The sequence below is a fragment of the Citrus sinensis genome, chromosome 9, assembly GCF_022201045.2.
Source record: "Citrus sinensis cultivar Valencia sweet orange chromosome 9, DVS_A1.0, whole genome shotgun sequence".
In the NCBI taxonomy this organism is placed as follows: domain Eukaryota; kingdom Viridiplantae; phylum Streptophyta; class Magnoliopsida; order Sapindales; family Rutaceae; genus Citrus; species Citrus sinensis.
This window is the reverse complement of record NC_068564.1, coordinates 14,319,505-14,332,106: the sequence shown is the minus strand read 5'-3', so window position 1 is coordinate 14,332,106 and position 12,602 is coordinate 14,319,505. Positions and strand designations below refer to the sequence as shown.

At 32.6% G+C, this 12,602-nt stretch overlaps 1 protein-coding gene across 1 annotated transcript; it reads right to left on the bottom strand.

Moving 5' to 3' along the window:
• Positions 1-442: 442 nt before the first annotated feature.
• LOC102623619 (homeobox-leucine zipper protein HDG11-like) lies at positions 443-8,121 on the bottom strand. Its single transcript, XM_052434022.1, has 10 exons — positions 8,015-8,121; positions 4,516-4,633; positions 4,107-4,298; positions 3,268-3,723; positions 3,015-3,116; positions 2,523-2,726; positions 1,857-2,031; positions 1,313-1,581; positions 959-1,048; positions 443-847 (listed from the first exon to the last, which is right to left on the bottom strand). Exons 1-10 carry the CDS (start codon positions 8,119-8,121, stop codon positions 443-445), a joined length of 2,118 nt encoding a protein of 705 aa, XP_052289982.1.
• Between the last annotated feature and the right edge of the window lie 4,481 nt (positions 8,122-12,602).

Sequence of the window (12,602 nt, the reverse complement as noted above, 5' to 3'; positions counted from 1 at the left end):
CTGAAATCATTTGCATAGTATGCTCCCAAAAACCGAGAAATAAGTGGTGGCTAGCCAAAATTGAATATTCGAGAGAAAAAATGGATTAGCATTTTTTTTGTGTGTTTTTCTCTTCAAGATGAAAATAATTAAATAAATTAAAGCATTGAGAAAGAAGAGTGAAAATCTTGGTAAAAATAGTTAATAAAAGAAAATTTTAACAATAGATGGAGCACTAAAAACTAAAAATTCAATTTTAGCCTTTCAATTTGCTTAAAGTCGTGTGCCATTAGATCATTAAAATCTACTTGGAGAGAAATTAAAAGGAGAATATCATGATAATCTATAAAAATTGAGGATAAAATTTTATTGTACTAGTAATCAAACCTAAAAAAATAGCAAATTACAATTTTATTTTAGTTATAAAATGCAACAATTTCTAATGTAATACAAGAACAATAAGTCAATCCAAATTAGAACAATTCAAAGTGGCCTTTATCCTCTGAACGGTAGAGCTAATGAGTGTATTGACAGTAGCCACAGATTCCATGTTGAGTTCTTTTGACGATGATGGACTAGAAACTAATATCTGGAAAGCAACCGTAAGAAGTGAACCACCAGTCCCAATCCCAGTCCCTGTCCCAAAGCCAGTCTCAGTGCTTGTTGAGGCTCTATAATGATCTCTTTGACGACCATCCCTAGATATTACAAAACCTGAGGGTAGTATGGGAATATTTGAAGAGTCATCTCCGCTTATTGCCAAATTCATGGATGGTATGTCAATTGGAGCATAGACTACCATTGACCCTAACTGATCTATGCAACTTTCTTGAAGCATCAACATGTTATTCTCGGTGGGGATGAAAGGCTGCATTACATGCTCCGCAAATAAATTATACAAAAACAAATTAGTAAGTTGATTTCTTAAAGTTTATTTAGCAAACAAAATTAGAAAGCTTTTGTTATAAATATAAACTACCCAAATAATCGATGTACAGTTGCCTAAATGAGAACCGTTTGAGATATGTACAATCTCTTGCACAGGGCTTCCATTGGAAAGCACATCCCACTGTCACATCAAATACATTAATCAATTGCTAATAGAGAAAAAACCATCAATACCACCCTCAACAATTTGTTTATACATGCGCATAGATTCCCTTTTGGGTTCAGAAATGGTCACGTAGACTTTCAAGGTTTGTCCAAAAATAGGTCTTTTTGATCATTTTCGAAATCATAGAGGTCTATTTATACATTTAAGCAATTGATGGTAATTAAACTTTTTGAATATATTTGTAACAAAAACTTTGTTCTTGTGAGAATGAATTGTTACCTGCACTCGCATTTTCTCATCTTTGAAAAAATTGAAGACATTATGAGATGGTAATGGAAGCCAAAGGGAGGTAGCAGCACTGACTACAATTCCGCTTGGCTGGCCGTGTCCTAAGCTTTTACGTACAGAGACTCGAACACCACTGTTGTTTACTTCAGATAACTGAGGAAAATCTAATTTCCCTGACATGCTCAACATTGAACAAAAATTCTTCACCATCCTATGCGCAAGCTTCATTAAGCTCTTTCTACCTTGAGGCAAATTTATCACTGACCATAACTTATATAATTAATTAATCAAATTTTCTTAGTTTAAGGAACTAAATATTAATGGATAGCTAGATCTGTGAGAATTGCTTAAGTGTGAATGTTTGCACTTTATAAAGTACAAACTTGTCATTTTACATAAAAGTAAAGGACTTATATAATGTTAAAAAATTTCAAATCAGAAAAAAGTGAGTAAGAACTTTTACATTGATGTAAAAGAGTGAGTCTGTACTTAATTTATAAAATGCAAACAAAATAATTAAGTATATATACAGTACCTCCTCCAACCTCATGAATACTTTGTGAGTTTTCAGCTAGTAATCTCTCACATGTTCTCTGAAGAGTGACAACCCACCTTTCCGCTCCATATGCACAATTGTTGCATATAAGATCTCTGTAAAGCCTATGAGTTTGGGTTTTATCATCTACTTCTACGTGTTCTAGCCACGTAACCTACATGCAAATAGCAAATAATTATACATGTATTATTAGATTAATAAAATATATATATATTAAAAAATTGCTATTACATGCAGAAGAGAATCAAAATCAAATAAAACAATGCTATTTTGCGCCTGGTGTGAATGGCTCGAATTTTGCCAGTATGGGTCAAACAGCAAAATGACCCATTATGATGGGGTTGCCATGTTGTTTGCCCCCAACACAACTCGAGGTAATTCTAAGAGAATGAATAATATTAGGAATCTCAATATTTGATTATCAATTGATGTGGTAGCTTATCTATACTTGTGTTATCATGTTAAACATTAATACATGTGATGTAGTTATTACCTAACCTAATATAATAGTTACATATAAACTGTTTAGTTAGTTTATCTAGACAAACCAAAATTCAAAATGATAATGTTTGGTGAAAGTTTGGACAAATTAATTGGCTTTCCACCTAATCATCTTGATAATGCTATTAATTACATTTTACTTACATTGGAACACCCATTGGTCATATCTTGAATCATGAAACCAGAAGGAAGCCTCCAACAATGAGAAGATGAAATATTATCTTTCGGCCATTCATAAGATACATCCACTATAACCCACAAGCCTAGCTCAATTTGCTGACAATGGCGAAGAAAGTAATACTCCCGAGGAGACACCAAAGGAGAAAGAATGTGCATTTGTTCGTGCATCTACATTCAATTAGAATCTTGAATTGTATTAAATTTGATCGATATATATGCTGATGATCCACACACACACACACACACATATATATATATATATCAGTTGCGGTCACCCTCATAATGCGGACACGCTGTTAAACAATGCAACTTAGTAGAGTGAGTTTTTAATGCACTATAAAATCGTGCAGTTGAATAATATGTTTGTACTGACTCTATTAAATTGCACGGTTTAACAGCGTGTTTGCATAAAAAAAGGAGGGTGTCCGCACTAGATAATGACTATATATAACTTACCAGCTGCAAGCAACCATTTCTATTTCCATTGATTCCAGGTTCGAGAACTTGAATTGTCCTTGCTTTGGAAACAATTGTTGGGAAAAGATCCACCCATTTATCCTATGAAGCAATATATGTGTATATATGTCTTAATTAGAGCCATGCCGTTGAACAATTGGATTTTAAAAAATTTAGATTCACCATTTATCTTAGCTATTATAATTTCCAAAATAAAATCATAAACACACAGTTATTAATTATGAGCACTAACCGAATCTAACAACATCTCAACCAATTGCATCCCATTCATGGTCACCATTCCTGAATATTTTGATGACTCCACACGAGCACTTGAAGTTTTAAAGTGATTAGCCCTTGGGAAAACTTTTTCATAGCTTTCAGGGTGAATGACATATCTTTCAATATTTGTTGATGATGGAGGCTTGATCCATAAAGGCTCATTGATTCGCATAAGCCTAATTAGTTCATCCATGGCATTAGTAGCAGTCTCCATCATGAGTGATTGTTCCAAATCATTGATTCCTTTAAATTGAAGATTAAGATCAAGACCAATATCCATTTCTTGATGAACAGGCAAAATTGGCGGTGGTAGGACATTTTGATGTTCCAATATTGCTGATCCAGGAAGAGACGGCATCAATGACGAGTTCATTTGACATATTGGCTTGCCTATGTACTTGGCAAGAAGGTTCGATACCTTCTCATGCTGTTTAAAAAATAAAATTAATCTTATCAGTCAATTGATTTGTGTATTAAAACATTAATTAATATAAGTCAAATTCAAAAGAGTATAAATAAATGCTATTTAATCATAATACGAACACAAACAACAAATTTTATTAGGCTCATAAAATTATCATTTTACAAAAAAAAAATTATGAAAAGACAAGAATTTAGTGTTAAGTTCTAAATCAGTGGTTGTTGACAAGCAAAATATAAAAATAAAATTAAAAATAAATCTTGACCAATGATTCAGTATTCAATAAAATCTCAGTTTAGTACTAAGTTCTAATTCTTTATGAAATTCATTCTTATGATTATTCTGTGCATGTTTTTGGAAATAACATTATTGAATTCAAAAGTAATAACCTCTTCTTTCAACTGCGAGTTTTCTAATTGTAGTTTTTGTAGACTACGTTGACGTTCTTCTATTCCAAAGGGAGGGCCACCACATGATGGGCAAATCACATTCTTCAGTGCCTCTCTAATTGCTAGGTTTTCACAATGTACTCTTTCATTTTCTGCCCGAAGCACCGAGTTGTTAGCTCGCTCATTCTGAGCCTACAGTAGTAGCACAAATAATTATAAAGGGAAATATTAAACAAAATATTGACAAAAACAATGATAAACCATCAACAATGTGTCATCGTTTCAAAATTTTAGTTTGGCTTAGCCCAGGCAAGCTTGCTTTTTCTATGAATAATTAATCAAGAATTAAATATCGATTAGGCAAAACAATATAGAAATGATTATTATTTAATTAAAAGAAACAACCAACCTTAGTTTGAGTCCTCTTATTTTGAAACCAAAACTTGATTTGTTTTAGATCCAGGCCTAATTCCTTACTCAATTGACGACGTTGATTTTCGTCTGGGTGAGGGCAGTCCTTGAAAAATCTTAATTACAACAAAAGACAATTTGTTAGAGAAAATGCTAATTGATTATTTCAAACTCGAATTAAAAAAAAAAGAAAAAACTAGTTGAAAGAGTCTGTATAGTATGATTTTTTAATATTAGGCAAGGGAAATAAATGAATCCTAATTGTTGATCTAGTGTTTAGCAAAAAATATGGTATGAACTGATGTTGACTATAAACAGTAAATTGAAACCAACTTACTAAGCTTCTATGGAAAATAAAATTAATGACTTAAAAACCCCTTCTCAATGAAGATCAAGTTAATATTTATAGGATTATTGATCTTACGCTTCAAGTGTCTGTATCTGGTGAGTTGTGTGGCGATGGCATGTTATCTTTCCCTTATTTTGAGAATTAGTAGCATCTTGTTCATCACCTAAATCACCACTGTTTCCCATAACAAAATCCATTATCAGCCCTCGAGACAACTAAAAAACTAATCTGATATGCAAATTCACTGTCTTGTTCTTATTTTTAAATGCAATACATTCAGCAACTGAGCATATATGTATTCAGATCTTACAAACCCAATTCCATATAAAGAAAGCAAAATGAAAACACAAAACAAAAAAGAATAAGATTACGATTTGTCTAGAGATTTTTTTCCTCCTTTTGATAGAGTCTCTAATTTTTGCGGCTGGTATTATTATTATTCTTATTTGTTTACCCCTGTAATAGCTAAAACATAATCAAAGTCAGCGAAAATCAAGGAAAGTGAGATTTTGTATTGCATCAAAATTACCAAATATGATAAAAGGTTCAAAAGTTAATGTTTTAGTACTCATACCCAAATACTATGTTAATTGGCATTATATGCATTCATCTTTAGAAAAGAAAGATATATATATATTTTTTTTACATTTTCTGGGTACGTTCTTTGACCTTATATATATGAAAAAAAAAAAAAATTATCATAACTTTTTTATGAAACTAATAGAACTCTTATTCATTAGTTGAACTTTTTTGAGTTTGTCAGAAAAGGAATTTTCCTCTTTATGGAATTCTTTTATTAGAAAAAAATCCACGGTTTTTGACATCATCTTGTATTGATTGCATACCATGTTTGTCATTTTATTGTTTCTATATATTTGAAATGCATTCACCGTACACATGAAATGAAAATTACAGTAGTCAACGTGTATAATAAGAAATTTAGTTTGTTTGTTTGACCAACATTATTGATTGCTGTATAATTTTAGGTAGGACGTAGGGCTATTTTCGATTTACAAAAATCACTTCATTGCTAAAAACAAAGATGATATCCTGTATATTTCAAGTGGAATAATTTTAGCAATGCATCGCTTGTAATTAACTTTTAGGAAAACTCAAATAATTCTTGTACAAATTAATGAGGCATGATATGATTGATTGATTGAAAATATAAAACAATATAATAAATCATATGGATCATGTGATAATTTACTTTAATCACCCACGTGATGCTACTTTGATTAGTTACTCCATTTTATTACAATAAGTAACTATAAAAAACATAATAAAATTTTCAAACACTTTGTTAATTTTGTTATAAATACTTGATTATCTTTTACCACATTATTTCAGTCAATAATAGAAGTTTAATTTCAATTAACTATCAAACTAGTAAAATAGGAGTAGTAGGTATAAAAGTTTTTGGCGCATAGACATGGGCGCCGATATTATTTCAATGATAAGGATTGATGGTCAAAATACATATTATTTTCAATGATACAGATTGACGGTCGAAAATATAGTATCATTTTCTACCGAATCCTAAAAATTCTACAAGTTACTTTGAGCACTTTAATTTTAATAAAATTATTTATTACAAAAATACCCATAATTAGAACTAGTACTAATAAGCTATAAAGTGTATCACTTAAAACCTTGCCTTAAATATTATTGTTATTGTGTATAGATGTAAGCAAAGGGCATTCTTGTGGAGGATTGTTCCCAATTAACGAGTTACTAACGCAAAACACAAACACGAAAACTGACCAGCAACAATGATTAAATTAAAAACCCTATCTACACTTCACGAAATTAACTCAAACTTTCTAGATTTTCTAAAGAAACACTAACAAACACGCACACAAAATTTGGGGGATTTGGAGTTGATTTAGTATATAAACTAAATTAAAAAGTTTAAAGCAAAAAATCAAAAATTGTAGAAAACAATTTTAAAGAAGTTGAATTATGATACGAAATATGGTTAGAGAATCATTCACTTTCTTTTGAAAACAACAACCCTAAAATGATTACAAGCTCAATTATCTTGACCTTCCAGAACAAGCTCTCTAGATTTAATTTTATGAAAGCATATAGGCTGAATCAAGAAACAAGCACATAAGCTCAATTTATTAATGTTGAATTATATTCCATGTGCAATCAAATGAAAATATTCCATAATCTTGATCACAATCTACCACTTAGGTTTAGTTCTTTGACAACTACGGATCAAAAACCCTAAGCTAGCAATCAAATCACCATCAAATTCATCTAGTTGGGCACCTAAATATACAAGATAGCAATTCTTGAACACTAAAATGAGTGAAATATAAAATTCTCTAGAGAAAGATGAAGAAATTCTAATTTTGAAACTTTAATAATAAAAATTCATGTCTAGGGTTCTGAAATCAACCCTAACCAATAAAAGGACTACTTATGCATGTCTAAATTATTGAATATCAAATCCATTAAAGAAAACTAAATGAAAGACAAGAGAAACAAAGGCTCATTGATTAAATTATAGCTATTGCAGCCAAGTCTTCTATCCAATTTACCCATGATTAGATTGAGGACAAGGCTGTCACAAGCACGTAGGATAAGACATATTCATATCCTATTCAAGTTCCCATCAGACTTGTCAGAAGAGCTCGTGCAAAGAAATTTAAAGAACTGCTTAATGGTTTGATTTAAGCAACTTAGGCTCAATAAAATTTGTGGAGACCCATTGAAGGAATTGCACATGGTATTCAGACCACCAAATGTGTGATCCAGACTCTTAAAGTTTTTAAATGATGACTTCTATGAAATCAACAAGTTGGCTTGCATGGAAAGTGGCTAGACGAAATTAGCTATTTATCTTCTAATTGCCTAATTTCCATTTTTATTATTAAAAGAGATATTATCATTTTCCTACCAAAGTTATTCTGACATGTCAAGTCAGTACCATGGTTTGGTGAAAACAATATTTTACCACCAACATTTACACTGTTAGTATTTTCCCACCATTTCATTAACTAGTTAAAGATTTTGCTGACGTCATAAAGGCATTTTGGACAATTCCCATGATGCCATAAATGCTGCATTTTGCAATTGTAAAATAAACAAGCAATTAGTCATGCAGCCCTAGGAATCGAAATCAATCCCTCTTTCTCACTGTTCTTGCTCCATCTCCAACCTCTCTCGCTCACCGTCATTGATGCATATCTGTCTCAATCTCGTAGCAAGCTTGTTGCCATCTCCATTGTCTTCTACTCTCTCCATTGTGAGTTGTTGACTTCTTTTTTCTTTTTATTTTTTTGCTTATTGTTCATTACTTTTTACTTAATTAAATTGCTTTGAGTTGTGATTGGTACTTGAATTTAATAGATTATGATTACTACTTGCTTATTGTTCATCAATTTTTTTCGTTTTATTTGTAATCATCAAGCTTACATGCATTTGCGATTTTGCTATAATTTTGGTTATTAGCCATAATTTTTCCTCATTTGGTGAAAGACATCGTATAGGATTGATTGAACCTAATGAATACACCATGCAGCAGATGAAGAATGAGGCAGTGAAGATTACTAGTGAACATGGGTTGACCACTCCTGAAAGTGTGCAGTTATCGATTACCAACCTAAAGAACAAGTAATCAATTATTATAGCCGAGGCAGCCTTTCGAATTTAGTTCACTATACATGATTCATTGGAAGTGACAGTGCTTGAAGTCACAGTTTTACCAACCCTACGTCCTGATTTACCACTTGGTGGAGTGCTATAAGTCATGCTACATAACTTAGGAGTGCAACTATCTACAGAGCAAATTGCATGGGTGAATGATAGTGGAAATGAACCACCACCTAGGACTGAAGGCATATATGGGCCACAAATAGAGCTGAATGAGAACGCTAGGCATGAGACTGATGACAATGATCAAGTACCTTCTGCTGATAGGAGCCGTATAAATGAGACTTATGATGACGATTGATACGAACCCCGTCAAGAACTGATGCAACCTTAATCAATTTAGTCACCAAGATCGAATCTAAACCTGGAATTGAATGGAACCCCGACCCAATGCTTAATGAAAGCATAAAGCTTGGTGTGTGAGGACGCCACAAGCAGTTATGGATGATCTGATTGATCAGCCAAGAGTTTCAACGCTAAGAACCAAAGATAATTAACTCTCTCACCAATTGCATCAAAACTGATCTTCTTTGCAAGAATTTTTGAAAATAAATCCTAAACCAACATCAAATTTGAATTTGAATCTAAACAAATAGGAAAGAATCTGAATAAAATCATAATCCTAATCAACTTAAATGCCCTGCATTAATTAAAAATGGAAATTAGGTAATTAAAAGAGAAATAACTGATTTATTTCTCCTATAGCATTTGATTAGTGTTAAAAATTGTATGTTTATTGAGTAAAAATGTTATTATTTTGTGCTTATAATATAATTTACATTTGTAATTATGTAACATATTATGAACTTCTAATTATTTTTCTAAATATTTGATTTTGTGTATTTTGCGTGTTCATTAGGTAAAAATAATAATTTCATGTAATTTGAGGATCCAAACAAATGTACGGGTGTCAAATTTGGATAGGTCATTGTCGAGGAGGATCTGCTATTTTTGTTATAAATTTATAAGTTTTTACCGCGGTAAATGTGGTAATTGTGAAATTATAAGTTTTTATCATGTTAGGTATGGTAATTGTTAGTGGAATGTGTTGGATGTGCTTGAGTGGATTAAGTTAGGTTTATGTTTTGTTAGTGGGACAAATGTAAGGCTACGATGTAATTAGTTTTATTTATTTGTGTGGTGTTAGTATAAAGAGAGGGGGGGAACACGCCTTTCCACACCTTTTCTTCTCTTCTTTCCCCTCAAATTCTTCTTCTCATCTCTCTTTGTAATATATTTTCAATAAATAAAATTAGTTTTATTTTCAATTTTCAAATACTTTTTTTCGTTATGTTTTTTTATTTTAATAATTCTCTTTATTTCAATTATGTTGAGCTAAATACTAATTGCTAAGGGAAGGTGAAGCTCTTAGGAAATAAATATAATTTAATCAAATTCTATTTTTAATTATATAAATTAATTTATTTTCTATTTAATTTTATCCATATTTTATATTTTGAAATTTTGATTTATTGTAGACAAACATGGGATTTTGGCACAATGAATTCTTAATATCTCTAGTATAAAGTATGAAAAAATGGTATTTTGACTTATTGTAGACAAGTTAAGTTATAATTGTATACAATTAATCTTTTGGGCAATAAACTAAAAATGAAAAGAATTTAATTAAATTGTATTTATTACTAGGAGTGGATCCATAACCCTAACTAATTCAATTTCATAGTTTTTCTTAAATTAAATTGCATATATTAAATTTTATTTTCATTTTTTAGATAAACTAAAATAAACAAATTAAATTCTTTCTCTGTGGATAGACCTCGGACTCACCGAGATATAATATAATTAGACACTCTTACACTTGAGAGTAAATTAAACACTTTCTCCCGTTATAGCCTCTGGGCAACCTGAAGAGCCAAGACAGTATGAAGCCGTTTTAAACTGGCAAACCAAAAATGCCAGCGCTCAAAATCATACTCTTCAACAACTCGGTAAGAAAATTGACCGTGTTGCCAATCAAGTCTCTCAGACAGAAACTAAAGTTGATTCAATCAGCAGTCGTCTTGATCAGATGTATATACATCTTCAAGATTGGATTTCTGAACTAGATACCGATATTAGACGGATGATCAACAACCATATCTGGGGTCCAGAGTTTAATAGAAAAGAAGCTGAGATCAGAAAGCTCAAAGCTGAATTGTCCAGGATTGATGCTAAACTCGACCTTCCCTTTTTACTCAACCACAACCTACACCAGTATCTCCTCCAATATTTGAAACCTATGCACCTTTCTACACACCATCCCGACCTCAACAACTTGTTTATAGCAGTTCTTTGGTTTCTCCCACCTTCAACCAACTCCTCAACCATCTTCACCCAAAAAATCAAGACCTAAAGTCAAAATCTCCGAACCACGTCCAAAGGCCACTTCCTCTACTTCTACAATCCCTCCAGAAGAATCACCACAAGACATTCCAGAGCCTCTTAAAAAAGATAAAGGCCCAATGGACCAGTATCATTACCATACTGTCCAGACCCAATCTTTAGATTCCTCCGACTCTTCTGAGCCTGAAATAAATAATTCATCTTCGTCCTCCTCCTATGACTCATCAAAAGCCTCCACTGACTCTGAGTCTGAATATGCTGACATTACAGGCATATTAATGGCCACTGAAACTGCAGATCCAAGTGCCTCTACTTCAACACCTATTGTTGATGACAATCTTTCTGACCAAGCTTCTCAAACAGACCCAATACCACCACCAGTTCAGCATCTTGGTTTACATTTGATGACATTCCTCGTCACAAATGGTTTGCTAGACTTCAAGAATTTGCTGGTTGGATTGATCTCCAAGGTACCAAGCCTAATGCTCAACCTCAAGCCGTTCTTCGTGAATTCATGGCCCGCTCCACAGGTTCTTTACGAGACTGGCTAGAAAGCTTAGGAGAATATAGACAGCTCCAATTCATGGAATCTCCGATTGGTACAGCACTCAATATTATTCATGAGCAATTCATCAGTGAAAAAACTGCTTCCACTGAAGCAGACAGAAAAGAATACCATCAGATGAAATGTTGTTCTCTCAAAAGACATCTTCTGGATGCTCATTACAAAAGAATGAGTATTATATTCTACAAGCTAAATGGGTTCAATGAGCCATCTCTTAAACATGTCTTCATAGCCTCTCTTCCTTCTGAGTTACAACCTGATCTTCAAAGAAAACTCACAGCCACTAATCTGAGCATAGCTGATATCTCTTTGGGAAAGATTTTCCAAATGGCCATGCTATCTCTTGATAAAATCTGTGAACAAAAAGAATTCTTCAAAGATCTCATGGAAGACAAGAAACCCTTCTCTGAAGCTTGTAAAAAACCTTATCTTAAAATCGAGTGTAATGATGAAAAGAAATGTGTTTGTCCAACCATAAAGAAACGACATTTCCGGAAACACTTCCACAGAAAGTCCTCCTCCAAAAAAACCTTTTCGGTATTTCAAAAAGAAAGATGTTTCTTAGTACCGAAAGAAAAAATCCAACCGTTGTTTCATTTGCAAGAAACGCGGTCACTTTGCCCGAAATTGTCCTCACAAATCAACCAAAGCTGTTCGTCTTATACAACATCTTCAACATTCTTCTCTGTTATCTGAGAATGAGGATGTCAAATCAAATTTTTCAGAACAATCAGCACAAGATGATCAGACTGCCTTTCTAATCGCAGAATCTTCGGACTCTGTATGCACTTTCTGAAACACCATCTCCATACAGTCAGATCTCCCAAAAGTTCTTAGAGTTCTGTACAGAGAACCATTCACAGTTCCATCATCCTTCGCCTCTTTGGAAAAATGAACAATTTTTTATTCACCTTTCTTTTAAACTCAACGAAGACATAAACCCCACAAAAGCTTCACACTCGGGTATGTCTCCTTCAGATCTCTTACTTGCTAAGCAAGAATGTTCTCAGTTACTCCAACAAGGTCTTATTGAGTCTACTGATTCAGATTGGGCTTGTCAAGCCTTTTATGTTGAAAAATGATCTGAATTAGTTCGTGGAAAAAAGAGATTAGTGATTGATTACCAGCCACTCAATTCTTTTCTTAAAGATGATAAGTTTCCCCT